A 14,899-nucleotide genomic window follows, 5' to 3' on the forward strand; every position below is an offset into this window, starting at 1 on the left:
ACTTAAATGATCCCAACTTGAGGTTTAAAAATCTATATATTATGAAACAATCAAATAGTTCCTAAGTACTTCAGCCTTCACTCAGCATAGTGATAGATGAACGTCACACGGGTGATATAACTCCTTTGGAGTGGTTGTCACTGGGGAAATAAGCTCTTTAAATTACCTATGATCATGTGGGATTGTGGAATTCCAGTATTGACACGTCTGGCCACTTTCCGTTACTGACTTTGTACCCTGGTAGTTGTTCCCTTTCCCGATAATGCATTCTCTAATGTAATCTGCCAAAACATAAAATTGTGTTCACACGAAACAAGTATCAATTAATACATTTTATCTGAAGCAATATGGATAAGCATTTTTATTAGATGATGAATTTTTTCATGCACATTAAAATGATAAGATGAGGACTGAGCTAGTATTCCCCTTCTATTTCCATCTGACTCCCAATGTACACGAAGAATTTCAAAAATCACAAAAAACATCCTCTCACTTTATATTATGGTCAACTTTCTTTTAAAACTTTAACAAGGGGATTGTCTGGGTATAAAAGTACAACAAACAAAAGTGAACTGGCAAATTAAGTGGCAAGATCAGCCAAGTGCAATGAGAAAGCAAATATTCGAGTGGATCTGGCAATATTTAATGAACAGATATTCAAAAAAACAGAATTACGTTTCCATATTTTTTAAAAAGAGGTGTTAACAGAATCAACATTAGAGCTGAAAGTGAATTCAGGAAAGTAACAAATGAGAGAAGGAGAAATGAATTAAGCAGGAATGTTAAATAGCCAAGTCGAGCTTGTGCTTAGGAATGTCTCCCTGTTGTAAGGACCAAGGTTTCAGCATGACTTTGGGGGCTATTTGTGTGGAGTTTGCACGTCCTCTCTGGTTTCTACTGAGTGCTCCAGATAACTCACTCCTCCAAAGCTGGTAGGTTAACTGGCCATTGTGATTTACCCCTTGGCCAGGTTAATGGTTAATGGGAGATACGAAGCAGAAATGAGCCCGATGGGATTGCTCTGCTATGAACTGGCATGGACCCAATGAGCCAAATCATCTCCTTCAGAAAGTTGTTGTTTACTGTGAGGGGGATTGAAAACCAATGTAGGGAAGTTATGCTTGAGTTATACATATGGTTTGGCCACCTCTCAAATAACAATGAGCCGACAAGTCTATGTTTCCCAAAACGAATTAAGCACTGCATTGATTTTCATTGAGATTACCTTTTCTCTCATAAAGATCACGTCCTGCAAATTGCTTTCCTTTTACTCCCTTGGTTTTGCTATTAAATGATAGCAAATAGCATCGCTTCTCGCTCTTAGCATAATAAAACGACCTGGAAGTTAAAGCACTTCATTTAGACACATCACACGACAATAAATAAACCAATTCCTGCAGCTCCGATATTTGCTGCAAATAATGATGGAATTCCCCTAATCAGTTGCAGGACCACAGATTATTAATGATACCCTTATGAACATACTGGGTCAGCATTCTTGCTTAGCTGTGTGGGTTTCATTTGCGCAAATCATTGAAAACCCCCCATTAATTTGGTGCAAAAGAATGCACAATTTCTAGTACAAATTACATTCAGCTCAACTCCTGGTTCCATGATTTTCTGTGTTTATTTAAAACCATTGCACTAAATGCAGGCGAGGCCCATAAAACTTATTAAATTGAATTAATCATCATTGCAACTTATTGTAAATCGTGCTCATTTACCGAATTTAGAGAGACTTTAACAATAAATTTGATTCTCTTCAACCCAACAACACTAATTGAAATACTAATTAAAACCCATTGAAATTCATTTTTTTCAAATTTGTGAAGAAACCAAGCACTTCATAGCAAAATAACTTGCAAATAAATCTCTATTTTTTAAATGTAATATTGAACTATGTTTGGTAAATTGCATTAGTCTGGAGAAGGAAGAACCTTTGTGCGCACAGGTAGCTGGGATAAAACGTGAGGAGATGGAAAATCTATGTGCGAGAAAGAAGTGAGGAGGGTGTGAAATGTGCCAAATGGAATGGACATAGACTAAGGCCTTGTCTACTGAGACAAAGAGACGATTTAGGAAGCACTACATCACAGGGAGCCCCGACAGAACAAATGCCATGAAGTGGGAGAATGAAACCGAGTCCTTTCAGGGGAGGTATGAGAAATTGAGTTAGAGTCATAGAGCCATACATAGCAGACCCTTCGGACCAACTTGCACATGCTGATCAACATGCACCATCTACACTAATCCCACCATCCAGCTTTTAGCCCTAAACCTGTTCTGTTCATTTACCTGACCAAATGTTTTTAAATGTTGTGTAAGTACCTGCCTCAACCACCTCCTCTGGCAGCTCTTCCATATGCCCACCACTCTTCCTGTAAAAAAAGTTACCCCTCAGGTTCCTATTAAATCTTTAGCCCTTCACGTTAAACCTATGTCCTCTGGTTCTTGAGATAATGGTATTTATGGGAGTCTGTGGGCTTAGGGGATGTATTGGTTGAAATTGAGGCGCAGAAGGCAAGGGATAAACCAGAGGTGGGCCGGGCAAAAAATGGATGGAAGTTGGCAGTGAGGCCGATGACATTTTCCATTGTGGTGCAAGGCGTGGATTTGTCACTACTGCAGTCATCCTCTACTAGAAAGCAGGAGGGGGGAGCCATGGTAAACTACACTACATGGAACACAGCAACATGTTTTATTTGGAGTATTGGTCTCTCTCTTACCAAGAAGCAGAGAGGGAGGGGTTGGACACCATGAAGATAGTAACATATTCGAAGAAAGGCATTTTAAAGGGACAGAGGGCTTCAGAATAGTTCCAGACCATTCCAGGCCCAACTAACTTCACATACTTCATCAATGACCTACTTTCATTCCTAAGGTCAGAATGTAGGATGGTTGTTGATGATTGCACAATGTTCAATTCCATTCACAATTCGCAGGGTATTATGTAATGAGTGGCTAACCTCTTGATATTTGAAAAAAAACATTTCACTATCTACGAGGCATAATTCAAGAGCTTGAAGGAATTCACTGCACTTCCCCAATGAGTTCAGCTCCATTAAGAAGATCATCACCATCTAAAACAAAGTAACCCAATCCGATCTACCCATTCATTCCCTCCATCATGAGCACATAATGAAGTTAGAAACATAGAAACATTAAAAAATAGGTGCAGGAGTAGGCCATTTGGCCCTTTGAGCCAGCACCACCATTCAATATGATCTTGGCTGATCATCTAAAATCAGTACCCGCTTTTTCCCCATATCCCTTGATATTCCTTTAGCCCTCTGAGCTAAATCTAACTCTCTCTTGAAAACAGAGAAATGCAAATCTGTGTATTCTCCAGTGTTGGCTCCCAAACTTACAACCTCGGCTACAAAGAAGGCCAAGGGCAGTAGGAGCATGGGAATACTCTAACCTCCAGGTTCGCCTCCAAGTGGCAAACTCTTTTGATTAAGAAGCACATCATCTTTCCTTCCACATTACTGAATCTAAATTCTGGACCACCCTAGCCATGGGCACTGTGGGGACACCAAATTAGGAAAGACCACATCAGTTTGAGAAGGGGTTCACCACCATCTTCTCAAGGCCATTAAGAATGGGCAATCATTGCCAGTGATGCCTGCATCAGAAAATCTGCGAAGATACTGGCTCAGGGATTGATGTGTAAAAATAGGAAGTGTTAGACAGGAACCTGCTGAAGTAATTGGTTCACCAGGGTAACTGTGCATGTGGAACAACAGGTTTGTGCGGTGGCGCACTATCTTGGATTGCGTCCCAAATGGAAACTTTTCCCTAAGACAATTCTGACAAATAGCGGCTCATCTGCTATTTGCATAGCATCCGTGTTCTGATCATGAGTTTCCAATCTGAAGCATTAGCTTTGTTTCTCACTCCACCGATGCTAGCTGACCAGCTGAGTGTTTCCAGCATTTTCTGTTTGTATTGCTATTGTAGAACTCCAGCTTGTTTAAAGTGAACCCTTTATACAAACAAATCTCTGCATAAATTCCACATGCTCCTCGTGCTAAATTGCCACTGGTGCAGAATATTAGAATCAAAGCAACATAACCTCAGAGTGTCAAGGATGAGGAGTTCCTGAAAGGTCCTCGGTCTTCATTTATTTTGTGATCAAAAGACCTTTAAACTGAGATTAGCTGACCCAGTGGCAATAAGAATAAATGTGCTCTCTCTCTCCCATGTGCCATTCAGTACAAGAGACTGGAAGATCTTGGATGAGGATTTGTGAGGATTTATCCTGCAGATGATCATGATCTTTCATTTGAGAGAGGGATTCTGGAGGAAAAATAGAAATCTGTGCAACTTGTGTGCAAGTGTTTCGGGTTTTCCAGAGGGGAGAGTAAGAAGGATCTCGACCCGAAGTGTCACCTATGCCTTTTCTCCAGAGATGCTGTCTGACCCGCTGAGTTACTCCAGCTTTTTATGTCTATCTTTGATGCACCAGGGATGTTGAACTTGGTCTCAATTTTTTTAACTCTAATGTTGTACAATAGAAGTCCACTTCAAATTACTTCAAAAATACCTTTTCCAATATTCCCTACCCTAGAAAAAATATTACAGAAGCTAATATTCAAGAAAATATTTAATAAGTCATGCTTTCTTTGTTTGTGTCTCTCCCAATATATATTTGTACTCTTGATTAGAGCACACTAATCTCTTTGCTATTCCCACATATTAATTCATCTGAATTAGAACTGTAGCAAAACATAGATCACTTTATAAAATGGGCTGCCAATCCATCATCCACCATTGAGTTTGTATGTGTATATATAATATTCTATATATATTATATATGTGATATGTAAATATGTTAGAATGTGTGTATATATACACACTGATTTTTTTCTCTTGTTTATTATATTGTTTACAGTGTACTATGTTCACATATTCTGTTGTGCTGCTGCAAGTGGAATCTCATTGTTCTATCTGGGACATGTGACAATAAAACACTCTTGACTCTTATCCAATGTTTTCTTAAACTGACTAACCTTTCAAATCACTTTGCCAATTTACTTGTCCCTCAGATTGCTCTTCACTCCAAAGTATTGCCACCTCTGAATATATTGGCTATTTCACTACTACAAACCTCCCTAGATACTACTAAACAACCATGTATGCATTCAGCAGTCGGAGCCCCAGGCAAGGAGGTGTCACAGATTGACGATCTGAAGTGGGGTCCAGCAGGTATGAGGCAGGGGCACCAGTACTCCCATGATCTCATGTTCAGTGCTGGCATTATATTTGAACCGTAGCATTCAATGTTCATTTACCTGCAAACAAACCCTTTGTGTTTTACACACCGCTTTGCACATTGTTCAATGGAGTTCATCTGTTTAGACTTCTGCGGTAGGGATTTCTTGATTAATATAAATCCAGATGTTTTCAAAAAATCATGAAGGGCATTTTTTCTCGCCATGATCACATCCACTAAAAAGAATGGGGAAACAATAAATATTTAACAGATTGAACAAAAGTTTCTACCCATTAAACCATTCATTAATTGACCACGTGCTTTGCAAACACAGGACAGTGTTGAATTCTTTTGTATTGTTTCTATTAAAATTTATATCAAAATTTCATCAACTTTAATTAAGACATTTAATGGATAAAATAGAGGTCAAAATAAAGCTGAACTACTTATCAAATAAACAAGCACAGTAACAGACCAATCAGCCCATCAAAATCTGTAAATCTTTCCAGTTCCTGATTACTGGATATGGGTCCTATGCTTGTGGAGCTCAATCCTTACATTGACTATCTCTAGTTAAACTTTGATAATTATAGTCGAGGGCACCCTTTATATTTATCAACTTGAAAAGAAAGCCTCAACTTCTCACATCTTCCTTTTCAATTCCAAATGGTCATCTCTAGTCATCTGTATTGAATCGTTATCCAACGTTAATATGGGTGCTTAAAATTCTGCCCAATGTATCAGCCCCTGCTAATATTCTTGCAGAAAATTGAAATAGGTTTTATTTCCCTTGTACCATTTACAGAGGACAATCATGTTTGTACACTCCAGACACTCTTTACAAAGTGCAGGTCTTATCTGTACGCACTATTATGGAAGTCCCACAAGGTGTCGAGGGGTACAATTCATTAACACATTAAACAAAGCCGCCAGGTAGTATCTGTTATTTAATATAGCCATCTCCCCTACTTTTGAACTGCACTCCATGTGGAGTTTAGAAGACTGCAGCTAGTATTTGCCATTTCACATACTCACCGTCATTACCATTATACATCATCTTTTTGGTGTTTCTGAATGTCCTACTGTCCGACTTAACTTTGGAGATATGATCACACACAGCCTTTGACTGAGACACTACTCCCCTTGCGCAAGTAAAATAAACCTAATGTTGATGGTTAATGATTTGAGTCCTTAAGTCTTATTACAGGTCACGACTTCGACACTATTCACATGATATAAAGTGCCACCCTTGAATTGTAGCCTTATATCCTTTATTGCCATTTTCATTTGCATGTCAGTGGCCCTCTAATCCATAAATCTTCTCTTTCCTTCTCATGATCTACCTTAACTCTTGCATTTGACCTTGAAATACAATTCCCATTTAGCTGCCCATGTCTACGATCTGTCAGCATAACTTGTCATGTTCCCCACAATTTAGCAAGTTTAGACTTTGGACAAGTCTTGTGCATTTCCACATCAAGGTAAAAATTAACTATATAAGAGTGGCTCCAAATGGAATTCCATTCTTTCCATTTTGATAAAGATCTTTTTATTATGTTTCCTTGGTACCTCCAAATAATCACATTAATCATGTATTTTAATCCCAGATTTAATCCCAGTAGTAACCTCAAATTATTTTCAAAATCCGTATTAACTCTCTATTCCTGTTGAAATTCCCACTGCACATCATTTATTTAAACGGAGCACCCCTTGGTGCACCCAGAGTTTACACAATTACCCCTGCTTCGTCGGAGTTTCCCTTGGGAATTACACTGGGAACAATCCTGTCTCAGGCTTCAGCGGACACCAGTCCCCAATTGACAGTTCTTTAGTTGTCAGATGCGCTATTCTATTCAACAACAATTCTGTAATAATGCAAAAGTGGCGACTCTGCCACTGATTCACTGGATCATGAATGAACCGATCCAGCCGAATCCAACATCACATCAATAGGGCTCAAGGAAACCAGTTCATTCAGAACTTTTCACAATGCAAATTTAGATCTGATTCTAGAAATCCACCCACATTGATCGTAATGACCCTTCACTGACATGCACAAAAACACACTGATGTTCTGATACGGTTCCTGCGCATCAGAGATTTCACAACGCATCGTTGGGCGATTTACCCGGAGGAATCCAGTGCATCTACTCCGACCCACCTACTAGTCAGTAATGACCTTGGCATATCACTGTTAGTTTCAGCAGAATACACAATCAAATTAACATCCTATAATTACCCGCAGTGTTCGTTTACAATTATGGTCCCTGCAGTCATCATTAAGTTATTTCTAAACATTGCAAATACCGCGTTGATGTGCTGTCGTTATTCAAATTAAAACAAAATTGAACATGTGCAAACAAAGAAAGTGAAATGAAAATATTCCCTCTGTAGGAAACATTAACACACCAATCCTGCTTCTACCAAAGGTTCTGCCTCTCTTCCTTCTATCTGTGTTTACACTTCTAATCGGGGATGTGTGGTTCGCCTTCACTCATGGCCAATCTCCATTCACACACTGGGTCTCAGGTTGCCGAGAGCATCAAGATTAGGAGTGAGGAACAGCAGCCCAAGCCGCATTTCTAAACTGACCGTTTGCTGTAAACTGAGCATTGCAGATATTTCTGGGACAATTGCACTTCAACATAGTAAAGAGTTTGTGGATGGACTCAGACCTCTCACTGAAAGTTAAATAAACAGTCACAGCGTCATTCCCTGTGCTGGATATAAAAGGCAATTTTTCTTGCACACTCCAAGCCTCCGAACCAAACTGCAATCTATTTGTGCACCCCGTGCTATGACTACAAAGCATCACTCTTATTTCTACACTGCAATCATTAGCCGGAATCATGTTAAGCTACAATCAAACTTGTGGAATTGAAGGAGACGTGTAGGTTATTTCCCAAGTGTTGCCAATGACAAACTTTGTGCTTAGGTTTTTTATTATTTTTAAAGACACAAAGTTCTGGAGTGACTCAATGGGTCAGGCAGCAACTCAGTAAGACAAGGATAGGTGACATTTCGGATCAGGACCTTTCTTCAGACTAATTTAGACAAACCCAGGCAAGTGATAAGTGGATACAGGTGAGGGGGGGGGCACAGGGTTAAATGGCAGATGGGTGGACAAAGGTCAGAGATAGAAAGAAGATAAAATAATGCAAAATCAGGAGAAAAGAGTGAAGCCAGAGGAAAGGATATAGGTGCAAGCAGATGAGGGAATGGGAAAGGCAGGAGAGTGGGAAGAATGGGTGTGCATCACTTGAGGATTCAATGTTCATACCATTGGGTTGTAAGCTACTCGTGGAACATGAGGTGCTCTGAAATGGAGGTGGCCCAGGGAAGAATGGTCAATATGAAAATGGGGAGGGTCAATATGTAAAAATGGTTAGCAATTAAGAGATCCAATAGGCCTTGGTGGACCGAGCACAAGTGCTCGCCGAAATATTCACCTAGTCTATCCTTGGCCTTGCCAATGTAAAGGAGCCTACATCGAGAGCACCACATGCAGTAGATGAAGTTAAAGAAGGTGCATGTGAACCTCTGTCTCATCTGGAAGGGATGCTGGAGTCCCTGGATAGATGCGAGGGAGAGGGTATAGGGACAGGTGTTGCATCTCCTGTAGTTGCATTGGCATGTATCTGGGGAGGGGGTGGTTTGTGTGGGAAGGGATGAGGGAACCAAGGGGTTATGGAGGGGCTGGCCTCTACAGAAATTGGAAATGGGTGAAAATGGGAGGATGCGGCAGTCAGTGGGATGGAGTGAAGGTGGCAGAAACGTCAGAGGATGATGTGTTGGATGCAGAGCCTGATGGGGTGAAACTCTATTCTTGTTCTGTCTGGGGAGAGAGGGAGCAAGAGCAGAACTGAGGGACACAGAGAAGACATGGGTGAAGGGTCTCGACCCAAAACGTCACCCATTCCTTCTCTCCGGAGATGCTGCCTGTCCCGCTGAGTTACTCCAGCTTTTTGTGTCTATCTTAGACATGGGTGAGGGATCCATCTACAAGAATAGAAAGAATCCACATATACTGAAGATTTGTAAATCTGCACATTTACTTTGTTTTTAAGTGGAACCTTATCTTGGGGGCAGATGCAGTAGAGATGGTGAAACTGAAAGTAGGGGATGATATATTTGTGAGGGGCAGGGTGGGAAGAGGTGCAGTCCAGGTAGCTGTGGGGGTCAGTTGGTTTATAACAGACTTCAGTCGTTAGTCTATCCCCTGTGATGGAGAGGGGGAGAGATGTCAGAGATATTTCAGCAGAATTAGAGGGCAGGGTGAAAGTTAGTGGCAACGCTAATGAAATCAACTATTTTTATTCAGTTATGCAAATGAATAATCGAAGGTATCACAAAAAGCTGGAGTAACTCAGCGGGTCAGGCAGCATCTCAGGAGAGAAGGAATGGGTGACGTTTCAGGTCGAGACCCTTCTTCAGACTTGAACGTTTCGGGTCGAGACCCTTCCGACATCAGCGACCACCCAAAATAAAGTCTCTGCAGAGTTAAATAATTATCGCTGCGTAGACAAATGGCCCAGGGGTTTCACCTGAAAAAAAATGTTCCTTCACTAGGTCAGTCATAACTTAATTCAATTGTATTCGCTCCTGTCAGTCAGACCTGTCGCTGTCGCTAAGTTAATTACATTTACTACATTCATTAATGCCAGAATCTAACCAGGAAAATGGGTCAGTGTTATTTTCTTCCCTCTGTATTTACTTTAGGATTAAGATCTCAAAGACAGGAGAGGAACGCACGGCTGTCCCATTAGCCCACCCCCTGATAGAGAGAATATTGAGTTATGGACAATTGTAACATTAACAAAGGGTGGAGGGCTTCATCCCGTCTTCTGACCCAGCCCCCCCCCCCCCCCCCCTCCCTCTCTCCTAGGTTTGTGGTAACTCCCGAAGACAGCATCTCCATCTTCCTGAACACCTTCGTGCTTATACTAAGATATTCGGGTCAGGAGCGCACAGAACACACTGACTATTAAGCTGGCGTCTCAAACGGAGCAAATAGTGAATTATTCCTAACTCTCCGACTCCACGAACAGATAACAACAGAAGACATAAAGTGCTGGAGTAACTCAGTGGGTCAGGCAGCATCCCAGGAGAACATCGATGGGTGACGTTTCGGGTCGGGGTCGTTCTTCAGACCCGAAAAGTCACCAGTCCATGTTCTCCTGAGTAACTCGGCGGGACAGGCAGCGTCTCTAGAGAGAAGGAATGGGTGACGTTTCGGGTCGAGACCCTTCTTCAGACCGAAAAAAACCCCTGAAACGACAGCCATTCCTTCTCTCCAGAGATGCTGCCTGCCCCGCTGAGTTACTCCAGAATGTTGTGTCTTTCTTCGGTGTAAACCAGCATCTGAAATTCCTCCCTACACGTGTTATTCCCTTGAGGTACGACCTAGCCCGCTGAGTTACTCCAGCACTCTGTGTAAGAAAATAACTGCAGATGCTGGTACAAATGGAATGTATTTATTCACAAAATACTGGAGTAACTCAGCAGGTCAGGCAGCATCTCAGGAGAGAAGGAATGGGTGACGTTTCGGGTCGAGACCCTTTTCCTTCTTTTGTCAACCAGCATCTGCAGTCCCTTTCAACAGGTAACAACACCTAACTCCGCATGGCCCAAGGTTAAACCTGCATCAATGAACCAATGACTTAAAGTGAAACCAAATGTCCAGCGAGAGAGGCGGTGGGGCTGGTGGGTAACATTTTCTGCAGGATTGTCCCAAAGGACTGGAGGCTCTCAATTCGCTTTAAGGAGAAGGCGCCTGTGGGCATTTCCAACACACAGCCTAGCGTGGGGCGATCTGGCGGGGAGGTTTACTAGCCCAGGACCCATTCCAAGTCCGAGGGACAGCCACTGTTTGTCGCCCAAAAGTTCGCGTTCAACAAAACAACGTCATTAAGGTTATTGGCAGCACGTTGTCACAGTTCTAGTCACTCTCGGAGTTTGACTCCTCCGGGAATATTCATTCGCGACCCACCTACCTACCCACATTGCACATTCACCAGGTATCGAGATAGGATCCACTCGACTCTGCCAGTGAGAGTCCCTGGTCACGGCAACTTTCACTCCGCTACACACACACACACACACACACACACACATACACACACACACACATACACATACACATACACACACACATACACACACACACACACACACACACACAAAGTAGGAAACACCAAACCTGACAGGATGAAAGTGCAGACTAAGAGGAGGATTCTCGTTGCCCCCAGCATGGTGACTGTCAGCGACCCTGCAGAGCGTCCCGTCGCTGCGCCTGGGGTTTTATTCCCCCTTGCAATGTTTTGGAAACATAACCGGGAAAATGCGTTTTATTCCCGTAAAATGTGCTCTCAGGCCAACCAATCCCGCTACATCCCCGCCCCTGACCGATCTCCACCAGTCCCGAAGTGGTTCCGCTGATCTGGAATATTTTGGTCAACACAATTATAGAAAGAGGATCCCAACATAAGATGTTTGGGGTCCCGCGTGATTCCTGGCAGTCTCTGGGGGTGATTTAAACGTGCAAATGCAATTCCCTCACCACGGTCTTGTTGCTAATATCTCGCAATACATTGCATCTCCAGTCAACTGGCGATAACACTAGACTAGCCGCGTTAGATAACGGGTTACATAATCCGCCGCGGTGAAGATATTGCCTGGCCGGCCAATTGTTCAGACCGAATTTAGTTTATACTATTTCGAGCAACTGGAACATTCGAAGTTAGACACAAAATGTTGGAATAACTCTGGGGGACAGGCAACATCTCTGGAGAGAAGGAATGGGTGACGTTTCGGGTTGAGACCCTTCTTCAGATTGAGAGTCAGGAAAACTGGAGATATGGAAGGGTATAAAGAGAATATATATGTATATATATATGTGATAAAACGTTCGATGTCTATAAAAGGTGTAGGTACTGTTTAACTGGTTCTCTGACTTTTAAACATTACGCTTGAGTACAGAGTATGATATAATAATTCTGGCAGTCTATAACGGGACAGTTGATAAATGCAGTGAAATGTTGGACTGCGATCAAGAGAAATGTGCATCTGCTTGCTCCTCAAATCACCCCATTGGCGAGTTTGCAACTTGCTGTAAACTTTGCCAGTCTTGTGTGCACCTCTGGCAAGATACGTAAACGTGTAACGATTACATGAAAAATAAATTCCTTCATCTTACTAATATCTTGCGTTGCTATTGATCTAAAATGATAAACCTGTTTCTGGGCAATTTATTACAGGAAAGCAGCTGTACTTCCATATCATCTCAATGTACACTCAATGTACATCCATGTCATCTGCTCCCAGGGTTGTGCTTCTAGTACTTCTTGCAGCCTTACTGACAGGAGCAGACCAATAATTCTTGGGGCTCTGAGACTACAGATATGTGGGGAATCAGGAACCAATGCCACTTTTCACCATGTAACCCCCCCCCCCCCCCCCCCCTGCCTTAATCGAGAATCAGACTTAGATGTAACTTCTTCTTCTGTCGTATGTCTTTTAGACCTGCAGCTCCGTTGAGGCGAGCCAGATATATTTGTAGTCTACCACAATCTTGCACCATCTCAATACATTCCTAGCAGGTACATGGCCTGTCTTCCACTCTCCACCTATCAGCTATTTCCAGTTACAGTAGGATCTTCCTAGTGCGATTATTCTTTAAAGTTCACACAAAAGTTCCCAATATATGATCCTGGAGTTAAGGATTCATAACCTATGAAATTGTTAATAGGATGCGTAAAATCATACCGCACAGAAACAGGCCCTTGGCCCACCGTGTCCATGCCATCCATCAAGTATCCATCCATACTAATCCTGTTTATCAGGACTTGGTCTTAGCCTTCCATGTCTTGGTGATTCAAATTCTCTCACAGAAAGATCTTGAAATGTTATGATGTTATCTACCTCCATTATATCCTCTGTCTGTGCATTTCAAAAAGCAGGAACCGAGAAAATCATCACCAAGGTGCCCCACCTGGACTACCACCTATTTCTCCCGATGACACGGTGGCGCAGCGGTAGAGTTGCTGCCTTACAGCGAATGCAGCGCCGGAGACTCACGTTCGATCCTGACTACGGGCGCTGTTTGTACGGAGTTTGTACATTCTCCCCGTGACCTGCATGCAGGGCCGTCTTAACGCATGGGCCTGATGGGCACTTGCCCGGGGGCCCACGAGCATAGGGGCCCCATGCTGATCTGTGTATGTTAAGTGACTTGCAATAAATAAATATTACTTTAAAAATGTAGGTTCAATAAGTGCTTTTTTCGCAACATTTTCCATCCCTAAGTGCTTATCACAGCGATCTGTAAGTGCTTTTCGCAACAATGTAGCACCCTAAGTCCATCGCTAAGTGCTTTTCGGTAAGTGCTTTTCGCCGGCACGACAGGGGGGGGGCTGGTAGGGAAAGGGGGTGGGGGAGAGTAACGGTAGGGGCCCCAGTACACTGCTTTGCCCGGGGGCCCATAATGCTGTAAAAACGGCCCTGCCTGCATGGGTTTTCTCCGAGATCTTCGGTTTCCTCCCACACTCCAAAGACGTACAGGTATGTAGGTTAATTGACTGGGTAAATGTAAAAATTGTCCCTAGTGTGTGTAGGATAGTGTTAGTGTGCGGGGATCGCTGGGCGGCGCGGACTCGGTGGGCCGAAGGGCCTGTTTCCGCGCTATATCTCTAAATCCAAACAAAAAATCCCCTCCACTCCCCTTTCTGCCAATTTCCTCCTTCTGGGTTTACAATCCTCAACTCTTCAAACCTGTCTCACACCCTCCTTCCTTTCTTATCTCCGGCCTTTATTCCAACCATCTGCCTATCAAACTCACCCTTGCCTATTTTGACCTATTACCTGCCGTACCTTGTCCTGCCTCACCCCTTTTCTAGCCTACTTCTCTCCTCCCTCCCCCCTCCAATCACTGAAGAAGGGTCTCAACCCGGAAAGTCACCTATCGATAGGCACAAAAAGCTGGAGTAATTCAGCGGGTCAGGCAGCATATCTGGAGAAAAGGAATAGGTGACATTTCAGGCGGAGTCCCTTCTTCAAACTCGGTCACCTATCCATGTTCTCCAGGGATACTGCTGAAGTTACACCAGCACTTTATGTCCTTTCCAGAAAAAAACACCTCTGCACATCTCTTCTAACTCTTATCCATCATGTTAAACTAAATAACCTCTCAGTTAGGGGGAAATGTTTGTCGCTGCCCATTAAGTGTTTCTACACTATGAAGATTCTGTGGTAACTGGAAATAGCGCAGGAGAGGGAAAGGAGGATAAAAGGCCATGGCCCTGTCATGTAAAATTGTGACGTACTACAAATATATTTGCAAGACTGATTTTTTTTTCCAATACTTTGCTCAGATCCCACCAGTGAAAATCCATTTGAAATAAATCTGCACTTTTTCACCAGCTTAGCTGAATGATGCATAGAATACAAGGTTGTGTCACAAAATAGGTCATTTGGTTCATACGATCAATGGAAAGGTAATGCTCTTAGGCTATTCGCACATCTCAGAGCCTGATCTGTGGCCTTTTGGAGTTTACATGTTTCTTCGGCATATCCAGATGCTTTCTAAATGGGTTGAGGATTTCTGCTTCTATCACTCATTTAGATGGCGAGTTCCAGATGGCTATGACTTTTGGATCCAGTAAGATTTCGTCATCTCCTCACTAATCA

The 14,899-nt window shown here is 42.6% G+C and overlaps 1 protein-coding gene across 1 annotated transcript in view; it reads right to left on the reverse strand.

The window, feature by feature from the left end:
• Positions 1-11,518, reverse strand: part of LOC144605095 (hepatocyte growth factor-like) — a 36,612-nt gene extending 25,094 nt beyond the window's left edge. The window contains exons 1-4 of the mRNA XM_078420147.1: positions 11,415-11,518; positions 5,295-5,451; positions 1,226-1,338; positions 167-281 (exon numbers count right to left, since the gene is read on the reverse strand). Coding sequence (XP_078276273.1) covers positions 167-281; positions 1,226-1,338; positions 5,295-5,451; positions 11,415-11,466 — 437 coding nt within the window. The 5' untranslated portion in view covers positions 11,467-11,518. The remainder of the gene's footprint in view (positions 1-166; positions 282-1,225; positions 1,339-5,294; positions 5,452-11,414) is intronic.
• Positions 11,519-14,899: the final 3,381 nt, after the last annotated feature.

This window comes from Rhinoraja longicauda, chromosome 23 (assembly GCF_053455715.1).
Source record: "Rhinoraja longicauda isolate Sanriku21f chromosome 23, sRhiLon1.1, whole genome shotgun sequence".
Lineage (NCBI taxonomy): Eukaryota > Metazoa > Chordata > Chondrichthyes > Rajiformes > Arhynchobatidae > Rhinoraja > Rhinoraja longicauda.